Source organism: Protobothrops mucrosquamatus, unplaced genomic scaffold (genome assembly GCF_001527695.2).
Source record: "Protobothrops mucrosquamatus isolate PMUCROS unplaced genomic scaffold, P.Mucros_1.0 scaffold403, whole genome shotgun sequence".
In the NCBI taxonomy this organism is placed as follows: Eukaryota; Metazoa; Chordata; class Lepidosauria; order Squamata; family Viperidae; genus Protobothrops; species Protobothrops mucrosquamatus.
This window is the reverse complement of record NW_015386734.1, coordinates 1,322,486-1,342,757: the sequence shown is the minus strand read 5'-3', so window position 1 is coordinate 1,342,757 and position 20,272 is coordinate 1,322,486. Positions and strand designations below refer to the sequence as shown.

At 34.1% G+C, this 20,272-nt stretch overlaps 1 protein-coding gene across 2 annotated transcripts in view; it reads right to left on the bottom strand.

The window, feature by feature from the left end:
• Nucleotides 1-20,272, bottom strand: part of SCFD1 (sec1 family domain containing 1) — a 45,965-nt gene that overhangs the window by 15,431 nt on the left and 10,262 nt on the right. For both annotated transcript variants that reach the window (XM_015816139.1, XM_015816141.1), the window contains 10 exons: nt 19,020-19,107; nt 18,143-18,232; nt 17,110-17,165; nt 14,410-14,495; nt 13,958-14,057; nt 11,709-11,848; nt 11,447-11,537; nt 7,496-7,569; nt 6,589-6,670; nt 1,867-1,963 (listed from right to left, as the gene is read on the bottom strand). In XM_015816139.1, coding sequence (XP_015671625.1) covers nt 1,867-1,963; nt 6,589-6,670; nt 7,496-7,569; nt 11,447-11,537; nt 11,709-11,848; nt 13,958-14,057; nt 14,410-14,495; nt 17,110-17,165; nt 18,143-18,232; nt 19,020-19,107 — 904 coding nt within the window. The remainder of the gene's footprint in view (nt 1-1,866; nt 1,964-6,588; nt 6,671-7,495; nt 7,570-11,446; nt 11,538-11,708; nt 11,849-13,957; nt 14,058-14,409; nt 14,496-17,109; nt 17,166-18,142; nt 18,233-19,019; nt 19,108-20,272) is intronic.

Below are 20,272 nucleotides of genomic sequence, written 5' to 3'. Positions count from 1 at the left end.
GCAGGGGGACAGAGGTCGACCCCAAGGCCCCTAACTTGTGGGGTGCCACAAGGGTCGGTCCTCTCTCCACTCCTGTTCAATATTTATGTGAAGCCGCTGGGGGAGATCATCCGTGGCTTTGGGGTGGATTTCCATCAGTACGCTGACGATACTCAGCTGTACATATCCACCCCGGGCCACCCCAACGATGCCCTTGACGCGATGACCCGGTGTCTGGAGGCCGTGAGGGTCTGGATGGGGAGAAACAGACTCAGGCTCAACCCTTCCAAGACCAAGTGGCTGTGGCTACCGGCGCCTCGGCATAGTCAGCTGATTCCATCGCTGACTATAGGGGGCGAAACCTTGGCCCCCTCGGATAGGGTACGCAATCTGGGTGTCCTCCTGGATCCACGGCTGACACTGGATGACCATTTGTCGGCCGTGACCAGGGGGGCGTTCTATCAGGTACGCCTGATACACCAGTTGCGACCTTTTCTGGACCGGGACGCCTTGCGCACAGTCACTCATGCCCTGGTCACCTCCCGCCTGGACTACTGCAACGCTCTCTACATGGGGCTCCCCTTGAGGAGCACCCGGAGACTCCAGCTAGTCCAAAATGCGGCCACGCGGGCGGTGTTGGGAGGGACTCGTCGCTCCCATGTAACACCGCTGCTGCGCGAGCTGCATTGGCTGCCGGTGGCCTTCCGGGTGCGCTTCAAGGTGCTGACCATCATCTTTAAAGCGCTCCATGGCATCGGACCTGGATATCTTCGAGACCGCCTCCTGCCGCAAATTACCTCCCATCGGCCTGTACGCTCCCACAGAGTGGGTCTTCTCAGGGTGCCGTCGGCCAGACAGTGCCGGCTGGTGACCCCAAGGGGGAGGGCCTTCTCTGTGGGAGCTCCCACCCTCTGGAATGAACTACCCCCAGAGATCAGGGTGATCCCTGATCTCCCTTCCTTCCGCCGCGCCCTTAAGACATGGTTATTCCAGCTTGCAGGACTGGCCTAGGGGAAAATTTTTAATGGGGGTTNTCCAGCTTGCAGGACTGGCCTAGGGGAAATTTTTAATGGGGGTTTTAAAGTAATTTTAAATTAATCAGACCAATTATTAATATTTGTTTTTAATTATGTTTTAATCTGTAGTTTTGGGATTTGCATTTTTATCTGGTTGTTAGCCGCCCTGAGTCCGCAAGGAGAAGGGCGGGATATAAATATAAACAATAAATAAATATAAACAATAAACTCTCTCTCTCTCTCTCTCTTTATGTGTATGTGTATAGTAACACCAATTGAGTAAAGCCTATTCATATAGCAAAAAGGGTAACAGGAAAAACAATGAGAAAAACCTGGGTCACCAGGGATATGTAGTGGCATGACTATTGGCATCAGTTATTTCTATTGAGAATATAACTGATTGTACTTTTGATCAATACACAAACCTGGTTTGCTAGAAAGCAACAGATCACTACCCCCCAAATTATTACAGCTCTTAAAACAAACGATTTCTACAAGTTTTAAATGCTGACTTTTAGCACCAAACTGAGTCGTCTACGATCTAATACAAAATTAATGAGATTCCTCTGTTCACAGGGATAGCTAGAAATTATTAATCAGAAGATTTTTGAATGTAACAGTTAAGATTGGAAATGCATAGGTTACAAACAGCAGTCTATAACATTTACACTTTGCAAGCTTTCACACTGAATTGTGACTTTATTCTACTTTATATAATATAACAGACCTTTGGTTCTTCTAGCTTTGCTATTTCACCAGTGACAGTAGTTTTTAGGTAGAGATTCTTGTTGCTATACAAGCAAATTAATTAATTCATCTTCAGAACATTAACAGAAACAAACTTTGCAATAAATTCAAATTATACACTTACCATCAGGATCAGAAATCATATCCAAAAGCGATTTATCCAATGTGGACTTGCTCATAATTTTTTCTTCATATTCAAAATATACGTCTAGTTTCCGAGTCTGAATGAAATGAAGTTGCCATTGGAAAGTGTTTTTGTATACACACATAGCCACACACCCATTTCTATTAGAAAGTAAGAAATGTTTCCATACTTTTTAAATATATTTTTCCATAGTAAAAAACTAAGAACAATCACATAGTTTCTTTGAATAAGTAGTAAGGTTCATAAAATAAATGTATTCTAATAATATATATAACATATATTTTTATACATATGAATACATATGTACAGTAAATACATATAATACATATACATATAAATAATATGCATTTTCATAGAATACAGAGAGTACATAGAATAGATAAACTGTATTATAGTTTTCTTCCATCATAACTCAAACTCAAAAGGATTTACAGATTGTTCATCAAGGGCAGGCATGTCAAACTGCTGGCCCGTGAGCCGGATGCGTCACGCTGAAACCGCGCCCACCCCATTGCTGGCAATGGGGAAAAAGTTGCGATACGTCACGCGACATCACATGACATCGCAAGTTTGACATGCCTGATCTAGGGGTTCATCAGATTCAGCTGCTATATATCCCTTGCCTTAAAAACAGCTGTAGCACAAAATCTTTCCTTACTATTTTATTATATACTTTAAAATTATTTAATAATATTATTTACTGATTAAATTATTAGGTTAAAAAAACAAGATTTTAAGCAAAGGATAACTCTTTGCCTATCCAGAAATGGTCTAACTCTATATCAAACAGCCAAATCATCTGAAAATAAACTTAAAACTACTTCCAATTAGGTCTGGTGGTTAAGGCACCAGGGTTGTAGAAAGCAGGAGACTGTGAGTTCTAATCCCACCTTATCTATGAAAGCCAGCTGGATAACCTTGGGGCAATCGTTTTCTCTCAGCTCAACTCAGCTCACAAGCTTGTCATTGTGGGAAAAATAGAAGGCATTTTCATATATTTGCCATGTTGTTATTTATACAAATAATAAAGGCAGGATACAAATAAATAAGTAAGTGAGTAAGTAAGTAGAAGCTCAATTTAGCCACCCAAACAAAACAAAGTTAATGGGCAGAATATATGGCAAAGTACTAATTGTTGTGCAATCATTTCAGACCAATTGCAAATGAATCCATTCAATGGGTCTGGTAAAACAATATTATACATCTCAAATCAATGGTTTAGTGAGAAGGAGAGGTTCATACTTAAGGCATTTTTAATTTTGAATGCAATAAATAATATTAGAGCTTTCTATAAAATAGTCTATAATAATTTAGTATCTTTTACATGATATTGGTAAATGATAAATGTAGAAGTCTAACAATATTTTCTATTTCTTAAATTTAACTTCATAAAATGTAACTTGCAAAATAAAGGCAATACTTTGCATTATTGTTACAGGAAATTACCATTAAACCATGAAAATATTCAACAAAAACCAGAGACCCACAGAGGAGAAAAAAAAGAAACCCTCTGAAACTACAATTGCTCTTTTTCTGATGTTTAAGTCACACTAAAACCAATGAAAAGAAAAATGAATAAAGATGTCCCAAATAGTAGTATATAAATGCTTCCAATAAAAGCAGATATTTTCCTTGCATCTATTAAATTCTGATTATATTTCTGAGTTGCCAAAATCTTACTAGGTTAAATAATAACTTAAAACAAGGTCTCTCTTCTTCTAAGCTTTTCCAATAAATATTTGGTAATCCCATCTTGGGAAATAATGATGTTTCTTTCCAGCTTCTTGCTAAACACTGAAATATGCCAAAAAACTGCCAGAATTTCTGAAAGGTGATTAATCTCAGAGTTCCTTTTGCTATGCCTTCAACAATAATCTGAAAGAGAATCTGAAAATAAGCCATAAAGTGAACTACTACAAAAGTATAATTTAAGATTCATTTTAGAAAATATGAATTAGCGTATCAGCTATTTTGGTCTTGATAAATTACACTGTAATTACATTTCCATAAAGCTTTATTAAATGACTCTGAACTCAAAGATATATGGAATGGATAGTACTCAATTCTTTACCTCCATAAATGGTAAGGTCTAGATTTTATGATGGGAGGCTTCTATAAATAGAAATGGGAGGAGGGCAATATTCACTTATTTTATGTTTTCTGCAAGAATTATTTTCCACTCTAGAAGACTTCACTGGATCAAGCAGTCTTCCATGGGTAAAAGGCCATAAAGGGGATAGCACATCTCTGTCCATATGCAGATGTGTGAATATTCACTAACACGTCCTTCCATATATACGTGCATGTATATGAGCAAGAACTTCCTTAAATACAGATTTAAGGGCAGACAATGTATTCCAAAATAAAAAGTTTACAAAATTAATGCTAAAAAATTAAAAATAATTTACTACCTCTTACTGTAGTGCAAATAATGGAGACATGAGATAATTAAGGATCCTAGAAAATTATATTTCCCCCCATTTAGACTTCAATTGATGAAAACTTACGTAAAAGTTAGCTAGCTTTTCTCTCCTCTTATTTTTCTCTAAGAAACTTCCCGAAGCAGAAAGGAAGCATGCTAATAATTTATTCCACCTCTGCAGTGAAAGATACTAATTCAGTAAGGCCATCTGATTTCTATGCCTTGGGAGAAAAAGACTATGGAAGTATTTCCAAACCACATCCTGCCTTGGATTTTGACAGAGATCCAATGTAAAATGCTGAAGACAAAATAAACTTTATTTTCAACATTACTTTCTATGGAAACAGACTGTCAGTGAATTAAGCTTCAGTTATCTAAGACAATTGTGAAAAATATTTTATGCACAAAAAGTAGAAAAAATGATTATACTTATTAAGTGCAGGGGGGAAATACTCTTAATAATAGGCAAATATTTTAAACTCATTATCATCACATTAAACTCATTAAAATTTCAGTTGTACCTTTCATCTCTGGGCTTTGGCTATAAAAAAATTCATTCAAACTCATTAAAGAAAGCAATCCATAATACAGTACTATTTTTAATTATATTAATTAGATTGTTGGTTTGATTATCAATTTCCAAAATTCAATTCTTATTCAATAAGAGGGTATTCTCAAAAGATTATACTCAGAATGGTCATGGAAGAAAGAAGACTGGATTGTTTAATGTTTTTTTTTATGAATTGCTTTTTTTGCAGCAGCATGAGATAGTAGTCTGGAATTCTGCCTAAGTTTATTTTTAAAAACAACAACAACCCCAAACAGACAAAAATGAGAATTCAGTCTGGCAGAACAGCAGCTTGAGTATAAAGCCTCTGGAATAGATGAAAGTTTCCATTCATTTTAAACAATGGTAAAAATATAGGGCCACTAAAAAAGAAGTTTGTTTTCTGAGAATGAAATGAAAAATCCAGGCAAGCTAAACTGTTATGATGAGATGAATTATACTAAATCATTTTATAAATAATAAAAAACCCCGCACTATGGTTGTTTAAAACCAGCTATTTTATTTGGCTTAATAATAAATGCAATTATAAAACACAGCCACCCAATTTCACATGACAAGGATACTTCGATTGCAAAGAACATTTTGTTTTGAGAGTAACTGTATTTGCACAGAATCTAAAATACTACTTATCTAACCCATTATGGCATTCTTGTGAATGATGAAGGGGATTTATTTCTTCTTTTGGCATGGACAACACAGACAATATTTTGTAATTTATTTTGTAATCAGATTCTTCAAGCATGGAGGCTAGAATTTCATATACATATTGGCTGTACTTTAAACTAGCGGCCCCCAACCTTTTGTGCGCTAACGGCTGTGCGTTTTTTCCACAGACTGGGGGGGCATGGTTTTGTATACTGGTTGGATCCTGTGCACATATGAATGGGACTTCACTTGCTTGTGCGGACTGATTCCCAGTGGGCCGCGGACTGATGGCAGTGCGCAGCCTGGGAGGTTGAGAACCCCTGCTTTAAAACATGTCAACTACTCTTCAGCATAATACTAACGTATCCCTCTGAGACTCTTTCATTTTTAAATGATTGCTTTATCCAGAGAAAGAAAAAAGTGTCTAAGTCCCACAGGAACTCTTGGGACTCAAAGAATTGTCAAAAGTTCACAAACCATGATGAGCAGATTAAAGTTTGAGTAACTAGGAATTGGGGTTATTTTACTAAGCACATAACAGAACGTAATTTTATTTCTATTGATATTTTTTAAAATTTCCCTTTTCTGCTCTATAAATGCTCCAAAATGATAATAAAGTTTAAATCAATATTGTTCTAAATGGTAGCCTAATTTTGTAAAATAGATTGGGGAGAGAAGACTCAAGAAAACTAAACGGTGAAAATTAGTAATGGCTGAATATCAAAGCCTTTTATTATCTGATGAATGTAAGCTATCTTGCAGAGTGCCAATTATGTTCAAACCAATACATATAAGAGAAACATAATGCAACCAATTGTTCATTATAACTACCGCTGCATACTGTCTTGCCAAAACAACTCTGTCCTCTCAATTTCCTCTGCGCTGATTCAGTCACAGCTAAAACTTGGAATCAAATTTCATAGTACATAGTTATCTCTCTGTTTTTGTTGTATATTATTTTTGAAAGTAATAAAACATATGGCTGAGCATTCCTTTCACTATACTCAATTAAAAGGACTGATTAACTTTAAATCTGATAAAACTTTAAAATGGCAATGTTTTATACCTTTATATGTTCCAGAACGGCTGTTGCTACATTTGTATGAAGATCTATGAGTCTTTTCTTTTCTAGAAGCTCTGGAAGAGAGCTGAAAAAGATTTCATTCACATTAATTTCTCTGTTTATTCTATTTTAATTACATAATTAGTGTTATATATACAAACAGGCAATTTGGGAATCAATTTCAAATACTACAAACATACAAATAAAAGCAGGGAACAGAGAATCTGTGAAGGTACATCTCAGAACTGGGCCTCAGGAAATTATTAAAAGTCTTCTGAGTTAAATAATAATTAAATCTTGTTTTGTCCTTATTCATTAGCCATAGAATGCATTGCATATGAAGAAAATATGAATCTGGATCATATACTTTCCAAATCTTTCTCTTTATGTCCTGAAATCTCTGACCTACAATTGCTTAGGAGACGAGCCATTAAGACTTTGACACCTTCTTTTACCAGTATGATTTTGCAGATAACACATCTGGCTTTGAAACCATCTTCTTTAACCAGTATGGGTTTGCAGAAAACACATCTGGCCAGTTTTGCTGTAAATTAGCTATTCTATCTCATCATGTTTCTGGCTAGTGGCCCTAAAATAGATTCAAATCCTTCTTCTTAATAACTTGGTATATCCATTAAATCAAATGAGGTTACACTAGAGGAACTAAAATTAATTTTGCAACACATAATAACTCATAACATTGTTTTCAATAGCTAAAAGTTCAAATTTTTACCAAAATGTAGATTTGGAACATATTGTTGTACATTATTATACTACAGTACTTTAATATTTTTTGAGATATTTAAAGAATAGCAGTGCACTTAGTATGAAATCTAGTCTAACATCAGAATAAGGAAGGAAGCTGATTACATGGAGAACTTCTTGCCCATTAAAAGTGTTTCATACTTACCTAACAGCTGAAGTTAGTTTAGCTGTATTATCAGACAACATACTTATTGCTCCTTCATCTTCACCTTCCAACCCCTAAGAAGAAAAAATGTATTTTTATTTATTTTTATTCATATGTGTATACTTAAAAACTAAATAGGGTATTTAATTTACACAGAATGGAATTCTCGTTTGACATAACTTTGAAGAGACAATTAAAGCAATTCAGAAAGATCATGATGAAGTCTTATTGATTATATGCATGCAATTTATTTGTAGGCCTGACTTGCAGCTTATTAGAAAAAATGTTTCTCTGATTAATCTTTTTAGACATACAATGAGAAATAAATGTTACATGATATTTGCATACCATGAGAGGCAGAGCAATGGTGGCATGCAAACAGAGCTATTCTGCTCCATTCTGAAGTTTTTGGAATTTTTATTAACTCCTGGCGATTTGAGCCACAAGTTAAGCTAAGAAAGTGCAGCCAGACAAGTTTTGGTCTCCCCAGGTCATTGTTTACCCTCTGACACTCACACAGACATGATTTCTCAAAGCCAACTACGTAACCATTGATGCTGCCAATTTCACTCCCCACTTTTGTCTTTTCTGTGGCAGAAGGATTTAAAGATTACAGTAGTGGCCAAAAATTGTGGAAACCTTTTGGGAAAAGTGTACATTTGAGGTTTGATGGCTAATGACACCACTTTTTATTTGGAGTAGTACCATAAAATTATATATCAATGGAAAGATAATTTAATCAAGAATGTAATGCAACAAAGTTTGTTCAATTATATGGACTGTATTCTATGAACGGTTATAGCCAAATAACCAGAAAAAGGAAGCATAACTTGCTTAGGTTGATATCAGGTAGCTTTCCTTCATCTGATTGTAGCCAATGAGCATGAGTGTTTAGAGAGCCAATCAGGTGTCATCTTGTTTTGGCAATGAGCCAATCAGATCACAGTAGGATTCAGTTATTGATGTCATGTATTGAAGCTGAGAGGAGGATATTTGTCAGTGTGTTATGTGATCGCTATCAAGTTGGTTGGGTTTTTTTGTGTTCTTTCATTTAGTGAGCTTGTAAAACGTAATAAAATTAAAGTAATGGTAGTGATGCCATAAAATACATAAGGAGAAGAATTGGAGAAGATTTGCATCCTGATTGCATTACATGTAGAGTGAAACACCCAGTCAGTGTTATGATCTGGGGTTGTATGACATCAAAAGGTGTGGGCAGAATTTGTCTGATAAATGGGAATATAAATGGCCAGAAATACATTAATGAAATACTTGAGCCCAAACTGAAGCCTTCCGCACATGATCTTTTCCAAGACAATAAAGCATTTATATTTCAACAGGATTCAGCTCCATGTCATGTTGCTGATGTGTGCAAAAAGTGGTTTCAAGATAATCATATTCCACTGCTGGAATGGCCTGGGAATAGTCCAGACCTTAACCCAATTGAAAATCTATGGAGCCGAATAAAGAAACTTGTTAGTCAGAAGCAACCCAGCAATAAAACCCAGTTAATAGAAGCAATCATTCAATCTTGGTTTCACATTATAACAGCTGCAGAACTAAAGGACTTGGTTCACTCCATGGGAAGACGTTGTAAGGCCATAATTCATGCTAAAGGTTACCCAACTATGTATTAACTGACATGGTGATAATTTTTGTATATCTCATTTTTTCTATGGTGATAATTTCTGTATATCTCATTTTTTCTATGTGTTTCACTTTTCTTCTTTATAACTGCTATTCTAATAGCAAATCCTTCATAAAAGTTATTGCATTACATTCTTGATTAAATTATCTTTCCATTGATATATAATTTTATGGTACTACTCCAAAACAAAGTGGTATTATTAGCCATCAAACCTCAAATGTACACTTTTCCAAAAGGGTTTCCACAATTTTGGCCACTACTGTAGATAGAGATGGAGAATCCTATTTCCATTGGAAGTTATCTGGGAACAAAAAGAATAACCATCACGACAACCACAGAGATTTCCTCTTTATACGACTATTGGTTATGTTCACCACCTTGAGTTGGTTATATTCACCCCCTTGAGTTTATTGTGAAATAATAAATGCGGAATACAAATGAAACAAACAAACAAACTATTCAGGGTACAACAGATAATGAACTTTGTGTAACAGGGAAGGAAACTGGAGATACAGTAAAGGGGAAACAAAATATAGCTTAGATTGGCCCCAACTCTGCTGGCCTTCCAGGAAGGCGCTCAAAACTTGGATGTGCCATTGAGCTCATTAAATGGTTGCACTGTGTATAAGTTTAGATAGCATTCCCCACCAATCTTTTTGTCATTGTAATTTTTAACTGTTTTTAATTGGTTTTAATGCTTGAATTTTGTGATTGTTAATCTGTCTTTTAATTGTGGACACTGCCCAGATTCACATGTAAGTAAGTTAGGTGGCCACATTAATTCAACAAACAAACAAACAAACAAACAAACAAACAAACAAACAAACAATAGCAGCAGCATTAAACTGAAATCAAACTGCAATCAAAATGAGGAAAAATTAACCTTATTTAATGTAAATTGATTTAACTTAACTAGCACAAAAAGGATACTTTTCAACCGGCCAGTAAAATGAGGACCCGGACAGTTGGGGGCAATATGCTAGCATTGTAAGCTGCCCAGAGTGCTATAAAGCACTATGGGGCGGTATTGAAGTCTAAGTGCTATTGCTATACAGATAGTACAGCATTAACAATTATGCAACTACAAATCTCCAATGGAGTAATTAAAGACTTTGCCTACCTTTCTGGATATAAAATTAATGAAAACTAAGAAAATAACAAGGAATTTTAATGAAGAGGATTTTGTGAAGAAATAGATATAACAAGAGATTCAGTGAAATATCACGTTACATGATGTAATAAAAATCTATTTCAAAACAATTATGGAAAGAAATGAAACAAGCTATTAAAAGACATGGAGGAACGTTGTCCATGGGGTCGTGATGGGTCGGACACGACATTGCAATTAACAACAACAAATTAAAAGATAGAACATTTTCCTGGTTAGGATATACTACCCAAGATCTATTTTCTATTTCAAATGTCATTGATTGCAATTTCAGACAAAAATCTGCAGTTCTGGCAAAGAACAATTAACAGATTTATATGGAATGGGGGAAAAATCAAGGATTAAGGTTCAAAATTTGGCAAGATTCAAAAGAAAGAAGCAAAGTAACATTTTTCAGTCTTAGACTATATTATTTTAAACTCTGGAATCAGGTCTCTCTTTTCATCTATGTCAAGGGTGTCAAACTGTCGGCCTACGGGCCGGATGCATCACACAGAAGCCGTGCCCACCCCAGCTCTGGCAAGGGGAAAAAAGTCGCGATATGTCACGTGACGCGGCAAGTTTGACACCCCTGATCTATGTGGAAGATTGCCTTCAAAAGGGCTTTAGGTGTAAAATGTGATTGTGTTACCCTGGCAGACAGTTTAGCTGAAAGCTTTATGTTACCTGTTTTAAATTACTACCCGTGTAAATAAACATTACCTTATTCTAGCCTATTATTTTAAATATACAGAAGCAGGCAATGCTGGCAAATAGAGATATAAATAAATATGAACTTCATGCTTTTCTTCCTCTATTCTTTTTCTGTAGTAATTTGTTATCTCTAGTTTTTCCTCTTAGAAGGTGCAAAGATTCCATTTTGCTCCAGTAGAAGAGTAAAGAACATTCCTAGCTCTCATACCATATCTACTTGTAATCCATTTGTAATTGATGACAACAATTTTTTTGACCTAAACATATACAATATAGATTGTGAAACTGTATACAAGGTTGTGGAATTGATTTAAAAAGCTTTTTTTAATTTTAGAATTCTAAATTAACCATCAGTCTACTTCCAGCGTATTTTACAAGTATCAACATATTTAAATAACTCTATAAAGTCCAAAGAGTATTTTGTTGTATCAATAAATCTTACCATTATACTTTTAAGCCGCTTGACTTCATCCTCTTGAGTTCTGTAGGATTCTAACTCCTGCTGGACAGATTCTGCTACCTCTGGAAAAGGGCTAAATAAATATTGTGTAAACTGTTTTTAACTCATACTCTGTACTTTAAACATACATTAAAAAAAAATTACTTGCTGCTTTCTTCATACTACATTTTACACTTTGTTTAATTTACAGTAATATAAATTGAAGCATAAATAGTGAACTGATGATATAAAATATTCAACTTACCTTCCTTTATGTTTTTGCCAAAATTTATCAGCTGCAGTTAAATCATATGTTTTTTTATTTTTTTTCTTTGGTCTAGCACCTGCTTGAGAATTTTCCATTCCTGAAGCTTCTTCCAAAACAACTCTGTTCAAATGAAAATCCTAGAAAAGATTAGTTCAATTAGATATTATTGCCTGTTACTTAATATCTGAATAAATCATTTTAAATTAAAAATGAATTAGTAAAAACACCAAATTGATGTTATGTTTTACAACTGTAAATACAATAAGAGAGCCTTTCAATTAAAGGTAACATATGAATTGTTCTTTTAAATTTCTCTGTATATATTATATACAAATAAAAACATGTATTTTTTCTGTTTAAATATGTCACAACACACTCTCAAAATTAGTAGTTTTGAGTTACTAATTACTCATATTGCTAGTAAAATTTGAAATTCTGAAAATTACTTATTATTTCTGGCTTTCTGTTATTGTCTAGAACAAAGGTTTTTTTCCATTGGTATGTTATTACACCAATGTTGATTGCTAAAACTGGTAATTCATATTATACAAGTGCTGTAAATGACAATCAGTTTGATCATTTTTTCATACTTAGTAGCAAGGTCATAAAAATAAATAATCCTGGAAGATGATTCACTATAGAAGCTACAAATTTAAAATACTAATTTTAATTCTTACTGGCTATTTTTCCATTAAGAATTACTAAACCTTATATGAATGCTGCAAAATATATGGAGTTGGCTTGTAAATGATAACAGCTGGTAGAATACCATATACTTCTACATGGAAATTGCACATAATCCCTTCTTTAGAAGAATTGTGGACTATACTATGGGAAAAATGTCAAAAATCTTTCTATTTATATTGAATTTAACGTTAAAAATTTCTTTATGTATCACTATGTAGTCAATTACACAGACTACAAAATACGTATTTATTTTGACAAGTCAAGTAATCAATATAATGAAATACTGAGACTTTGTAATCTTTCTTAATTATAAATTTAAATTTAATCCAGTTGCTTGGAATAATTCTTTCTATAAAATTGCACATTTTAGATTTTTTTTATTGGACCACATTCATAACTCTGAAAAACTACTTTTCCATTGAGTTTATTAATATGTAACACCTACACCATCTTGTGGTGATTATTGATACTTTAATATTTAATGTGTAGCTTAATGTGTAAAGATCAAACATTACTTATGAACATACTTCACAAAAATCTAAAAAACAGGTAAATTCTTATTACTAAGTGAAATATGTTTTATATTTTGGTAGGACACAAACAATCTATGAGACGGGATTTTAGATCATGGGTTAATAATAGGAAAATGTATCAGACAGAACAGCATCATTTTAAAGAAATATCATTGGCATTGGTAGGGACTGGCAGTAGTTTTATTTCAAGTAATTAAACCAATTTTAAACAATGAAAGGCTTGTAGCCAGTTTACCTTTTCTCTAGACTTTCTACACAACCCATCTTCTAAATTTCTATTTCCTTTTATTAATCAAAGATACAACCATGTTTTCTCTCCTTTCCAATTGCTTTGACATATGAACACTCTATATGCTTAAATTCTATTTTCAGTACACTTTCCACAATACCTTCCAAGTTCAGAAAGTAAACTTTTACTATACCAACAATATACTGTATATGAAACAGTGGTAATTGTCCTCACACAATACCATTATTCTGCTATATTCTGATGATTAGTACAGTAAATCTTATAAGCCACTGAAAGAATAAAATTTCCAGAAGTTTTGAAAGCAAATTAGGGAAGATTATTCCCCTCCCCAACTCCCCATGGCATCAGACCGCACATTCCTCCATAGACACAGTTTTTCCTAGATAAAATCCTCTTGCCAGACAATTGATACAGATACTTCATTATTGGGTAGGAACTGAGAAAATGGAATCTCACTAACTAGAAATAATGGCTGGTGACCAAGCTCAGCCAAAATTTGGGGAATCCATTGTGTCAAAGTAAATAATAACCATATGTAGCAAAACTATATAATACATCTTGGATTACTTACATTCCTAAGTCTATATAGCAAAAATAAAACTGGTATTTACTGATGTGTATATCGCGTGGGATCTCAACTATTTGGGAAGAAACTGACTTTTAAGTTATCAGTGTCAAATAAGAACAGTGGGTGAGGTGCATGCATTGCATTATACTTTTGTATTATGGAGGTGGGAGTAAAAAGAAAAGAAAAGAAAAATGCATATAGTACTTACCAATACATCATGTACTAAGGCTTGATAGGTCCAAGTATGGTGTAGAGGAGTTGCCAAATCTATATTTCTGTCAACAAGTACTAAAAGAGGTCTCTGAAAACTATAAAAAAGTATCTGCTTAGAGTCTCTATTGCTATCTGCATACTTAGAAAATTCTAATGACTATAGCTATATTGCAATACTGTAAGAGTTATAATGAATATGAAGCATTTCCCCATTGAATACAGAAGTTTTTACTAAAATGAAAAGTTTGTGTATAAAAGTACATTAAAAACTAACAAGAGTCTGTCCAAAACAATCTTCTTAAACTATCAATTTTCTTCAAGAAACATTTTTAAAATACTGCTTTTATTTACTACAAGTAAGCTATGGACAAGCAGTGACATATTTTAATTCTACCAAGTACTAATAATGTTTTTTTAAATATTGTCAAAAGGTTAATTAAATGTTACCTGAATTGCCCAGCCCCAAGTGTGTCGCCAGTGAAAAGGCTATTTCTGGCATCTCTAAGGTTCTCTCGGAGTTTCTTGTCCAATTTCTGTGGAAACAAAATACAATTTTCAAATACCTATAAAGTTGGCACTATATGGGGGAAGGGGGAAGAGGAATGCACTTGTAGAATTTTTGCAAAACTGGGACAAAGGCAGAAAATGATTAGGAAGACGGCTCACGAACTTCTCAATAATTAATAAGTTATATCCAGAATCATTCATGTCATTCCTTTTTCTTCTAGATACCATTAACAACAGATCTCTCTACTGAGAATATTGTTTTCTCTAGAGCAATCCTGTATCATTTCAGAACTTTTTCTTTGTGACTGACTTGCAGTGAAAAAATGGTGAACTGAAGACAGCTCTGCAAAAAGTGGAGCTGACAACTGTGGCGGAATGAAGAGCTGGCACATAGAGCAGCTCTTCATAATTCCTCTCTGGATAAGAAAGATGGCTCACAAGTGCTTCCAACAGCAGTCCCCGGTGGGTTTAGAGCTCTGGGAGATGAGCAAAATAGCCATCTTGCTCAATCCATGGTCTATGTCTTTGGTTTTGCACTTCCTTTTCCAATAACTTTTGGAAATTGCTTGTTAACAGCTTTCCAGCTATTAGGGACCTTTGGATAGACTAGTTTGACAGCACTGGGTAAGTTTCCTTCAATCCTTAACAAAATTAGTTTTCAATACAAGATTACAGACTAAATAATGTTTTTTGAATAAACAACAAAAGAGTGATCAAAACTTTGACTTCAGAAAGTTACAATGGACAAAGTGTCCAGAAAAATTTGAATATTAATAAGAATCCTTCCCATAGAAAAATGCTTTTTTGAATTCTTAAAAAAACATGAGAACTTTAAATTTTGGACACTAGAGAGAGCCAGAAGGAACTAAGATTACAATTAAAGGAGACAAGCACTTAAATTTGATTTATTAATACAGAATGGAACAAAATACTTTAATATTGAATATACTGAAGGATATTTGTGAAGTTAATTCCAATAGTGTCTGCTTCTTTAGACAGACTCTGTTTAAAAATGTTTGAAATGAAAGAGGAACCAATTTTACCGACAAGGTTGAGACTGATTCGAAAGTGGATTTAAAAATGGCAGGCTACTAGAATAACATGGAAAAAGAAGTTAAATTGGACAGACAAAAGTAAGTGGCTGATGTCTTAATAATTAAAAGGTATATATGGATAAGAAATCAAGAGAGTAACCTGGATAATTTTCCTATAATGGATTTACAAAAGAGGCCTTGAAGAATTTTGTGAGAAGGAACAAAATAGAAATGAACAGAAACCTAGTTCTAGGACAATGATGGCGAACCTTTTAGAGACCGTGTGCCCAAAAACCGCCCCCCCGTCCCCGCTCTGCCCTGCCCGCTGGGCCACCCACCTCCACAGCCCGCCACAGATCACCCAGGCAGCCTAGCAGTGCCATGGTGGCCATGCCCTCCACCCGTGCCCCACAGCATCATCTGCGTGCGATGGGGCGCAAGGGCGGAGTCTTGTCCCCGCTGCCCGACTACCATGTCCTTGGCTACGCTTTTCATGGGCCGTGCCTGGGGCAACTCTGCTCTGGGTGGGCTGCTGGTGAGGGGGCCATGGGAAGAAACAGGGCTGGGATGACGGTGCATGTGCCCACAGAGAGAGTGCCGAGTGCCGCTTCTGGCACGCGTGCCATAGGTTCGCTATCACTGTTCTAGGACATTATTTGGAGGGACTAAAGATCAAGATAGTTAGAAGTAAAAGGAAGGAATATAAAGTTGGTTTGTTTGATGAAAGTTAAAATAGATATGAGAGCCAGTTTAGAGTATTGGTTAAAGCATCAGGTTAGAAACTAGGAGACCTTGAGATCTAGTCCCATTTTAGGCACAAAGCCAGCAAGGTGACCTTTGATTAGTTACTCTCCCACAGCCCAAGGAAGAAGGCAATGGCAAACACTTCTGAAAAACCTTGTCAAGAAAATTGTAGAGATTTGTTCAGAAACTCTCCAAGAATCAGAAATGATTGAACAGAAAGAAATAAAATAGATATGTTGTTATCTCTACTATTTGAACAAGCCAGAATTTTAAACTATGTCTAAGTCTGATAGAAGAATTAAAAACAATTAACTGAAAATGGAAGAAAATCAGATTGCAAATGTATCAGATGAGATTGGAGAGGAAAGTATATAATCCTAAAACTATTTATTTTACATCAAAGCATTAGAAAGTTTAAGATTTAATTGAATAAGATGAATTGGGAAATTCTTCAAATGTGCTTGACTTGATACATCCATGTGAATTTATTATCAAGCAAATGCCAAATCTCTTCTGCAATACAAGTCAAATATACAAATAAAAATGCCACTGACCTACCTTAAGATTAGGTGAAAAAGTGTAAGACAAATAGTCTATTAATACTTATATGATATTAGCATTTGTCCACACTGTAATAGAACAATATGTACAGTCAGTAAATAAGACCTACTAATATTAGTCCAAAAGTTGGTACAAACAAAATCAAAGGTCTGATTGGGCCCTTGAAAGAGGATTGAAATTTGTTTCTGTAAGCTACAGAAACTACACTAACTATTGTATAAAATCCATTCTACATTTTCTATTAAAACACCTACAATGTTTATTTCAATGCCTAATTCAGTTGTGATATTTCATAACTCACCACTGCCACCATTTCTGCTGCTGTTCCTCTTGAGCATCTAATTATTGGAATTGCTCCTATAAAAATAATGTTCAATAAATATCCTTTGATCAAGTCTAGCATATATTTAAGGTAGATGACATATTGTTTGTAATGCTGCACAGTACATTTTTTTTAATTAAAGAAACAGGTGGATCACAACTTTGATAAAACATATACACATACATACATATTAAAAAAGCAGAAAAAGTCTATAGCACCTTTCAGAAAATAAAACAGCAAATTGATAAAAGAATAAGAAGATTATGTACTGGAGGCTCTGCTAAAAAGAAGGCCTTTACTAACTTCTAGAATGACATTAGACTTTCCGAGCACTGGCAAAGCTACCAAGATAGTCCCAAAAGTTTATTAGAATACAGAAAAGGGCTTCCAAAGTTAATTTTAATCAATGGTCCAGTATATACTGGAAAAGGAAGTTCTTCAAATATTCTGTTTTCAATCATTCTGGAATTTAACATTAGTAAATAATTAACTAATTAACATTAGTATAGAGTCCAAAAATAAACTGGAGACCAGTGCAGCTTGTTTAATACCTAATTATAACCTCACTATATATAATCCCTCTTAATATGGATTTCAGAACTTCCAATGCAGAATGTATTTTAAAAATTCTGACATGATCTAAAACTGTATATTAATTGTAAAACAATGAAAAAGAAATAATTTCAAATTTCATACAAATGAACAATATCCATTCATGCTTACAATATCATATCTCCCTCCATGAAAATAGAAAACATGATGAATATTAAAAAAAAAAGTTTAAATTCAGGGTTCAAGCTGATGAGGAATCTTTTGAGAAAATGTTACTCTGGATAGGATAAACTTTAACATTATAACACAACTAATGGGAAAAAGAGAAAAGAATATGGAAATACACATAATAAATGACAAATCCTGTATTCTTATTATTTACTCCAGATAGTATATTGAAGTAGAAGTAATCATCTTTACTAATAATAGTACAACAAAGAAAAAAGAAGTTTACACTTACCAAGTGTAACAAAGAAACAGAAAAGGCTGTCAACAATTGTATCCATAATGGTCTCCATTTCTGTATCTGTTATGTCTGGTCTGTTAATGGCTATAGTATCAGGAAGGAAACAAAATCATAGTGTGATTTATTTCTAGCAAAGAAATAAAGTAACAAATCCTACACTCAAAGATAAGCACATACAAAAGCAACACATACAACTTGAAAAGCACTACTTATTTTTCTTTGCATAATGAAAAAGACATATTTACTATCTTGATGCTATTAATGTAGAGAGCACCAGGTAAGTGAAGGCTAGATAAACCAGCTTACTGATAGATAGATGCATGGAAGGTGGAAGATTTAATAAACACGACATTTTTCTTTCTCATTTTCTTGATTTGGATCAGGCAACCCGTTCCCCCCCACTTGCCTAACCTAGGTTTGACTATCATTATTTCTCCTCCATCTATCCCAAAGGAAAGAAAGTATATAAGCCATCTCAAAGGATTATTTTTTTCAAATTCTTAGGATGATCCAACCAACAAACATCCTTCTTTTGTTCTCTGTAAGAAATATTCAAAACTCCTAAGATTCTGGAACATTCTTTCAGGAGCTAAAAGAGTGCAGGTTTTTAAAAAAAGACAATTTGTCTCATTAAGATCCATTTTCATCTTAATAGCAAATGCATAGTTAATGATGTGGTCTTAAGTGTTTAATAGTTCTGTATCAGTGATAGAAAGTTGGATGCGTGCAAAGAATTACAGGGTTAAGATCTTATACGACTTAACTGTACTACATCCTCAATAATGTTGTTTAAAGGGTAGGCTAAAAAAAGTCTAACAAATATTGATTTACGTAAATACCACACATTACATTAAATAAAAGAATCACTTACCATGATATGAAACAAGCTCCTTATTTTGATTGCATAACACAAACATGTCATCTTCCAAGGTAATGAAATTGAGGTATTGGTCAAAAACCTATACATCAAGACAAAATGATTGTCACTACAGAAACATCTTTGTAGATATTACACATACAGTATTTAATTAACATATTTGAGAAATGTCACACAAAATAAGTATAGTGAAGTAATACATTCAGTAGCGAGGCAGTCTTAGGAAAAGTACATGTGTGGATTAAAGAGGTATTGAGGAGGACATAATCAAAGGGAAGCAATATCTTTTTTTAAAAAAAACAAATTTTATTGGTTTTTTTAGTTCTTAATACAAAGTGCTCAAGACACACCGTGGTGTTGGGGCAATCAAAAATTCAAAAACAAAACATATATATGAGTGGCTCAATCAATACATCAAATATTCCCTCTCTGTTTCCCTTAAATAGCTTACATATTTAAAGTAATCTATTTCTAATTTAAATTTCTATTAATCCTAAACCTGTTTTAAAGCTTTATGCAATTATAAAACCATAATCAAATTTAACTATAAATACACATATTATCAGTTAAAGTATCCCTTCCAAGTTTATCCTAGTTCTTTGACTTCATCATAAATCTTATTTATTCCTTCTTCCACTAATATCCATATTATCAAACAAAGCACATCATCTCACTAGAATCACATTCAATTATTCCATTATATAATAATTTTCATGTAAATAAACCTATTAATCCAAACTATACATTCTCACTTTATTTAATATATATATTCTAATAATCAACCATTTTTCTTATTTCTACACAAGAACTTAATCCTTAAATCAATCCATAGTTCTAAAATGCCTTAAATCCAATATACAGTATATAAATTTAGATTTCTCCTTTCAGTCTTATTCTAGGCTTTTTTTTTCTGCCAAGCAGGTTTCCACAGTAATGCTTCTCTTTCATCAGATAAGTCTCTCTTTGTTGCTTGTGAAGCCACTTGCAGCAGTAATAGGCTTCTTGTCCTCTGCGTTGGGCCTCCATTTCTCTTGTTCTTAAAGCCTCGCCGTTTTAAAGGTTCAAATCTCAATCTTTGCTTTTTCTGATCCTCAAACATATAGGTAAGGTGCTTGAAGGGTGAAATAGTCTCTGTATCCTCAATAAAGTCATCTTTTAATGTATTTTGGTTTATAGAATAGTCAGGTGTAATCTGGAAATCACTTTTAAGATTTAAAGGAAAGTCTCTAGTTCTTAGTTCTGTGGTA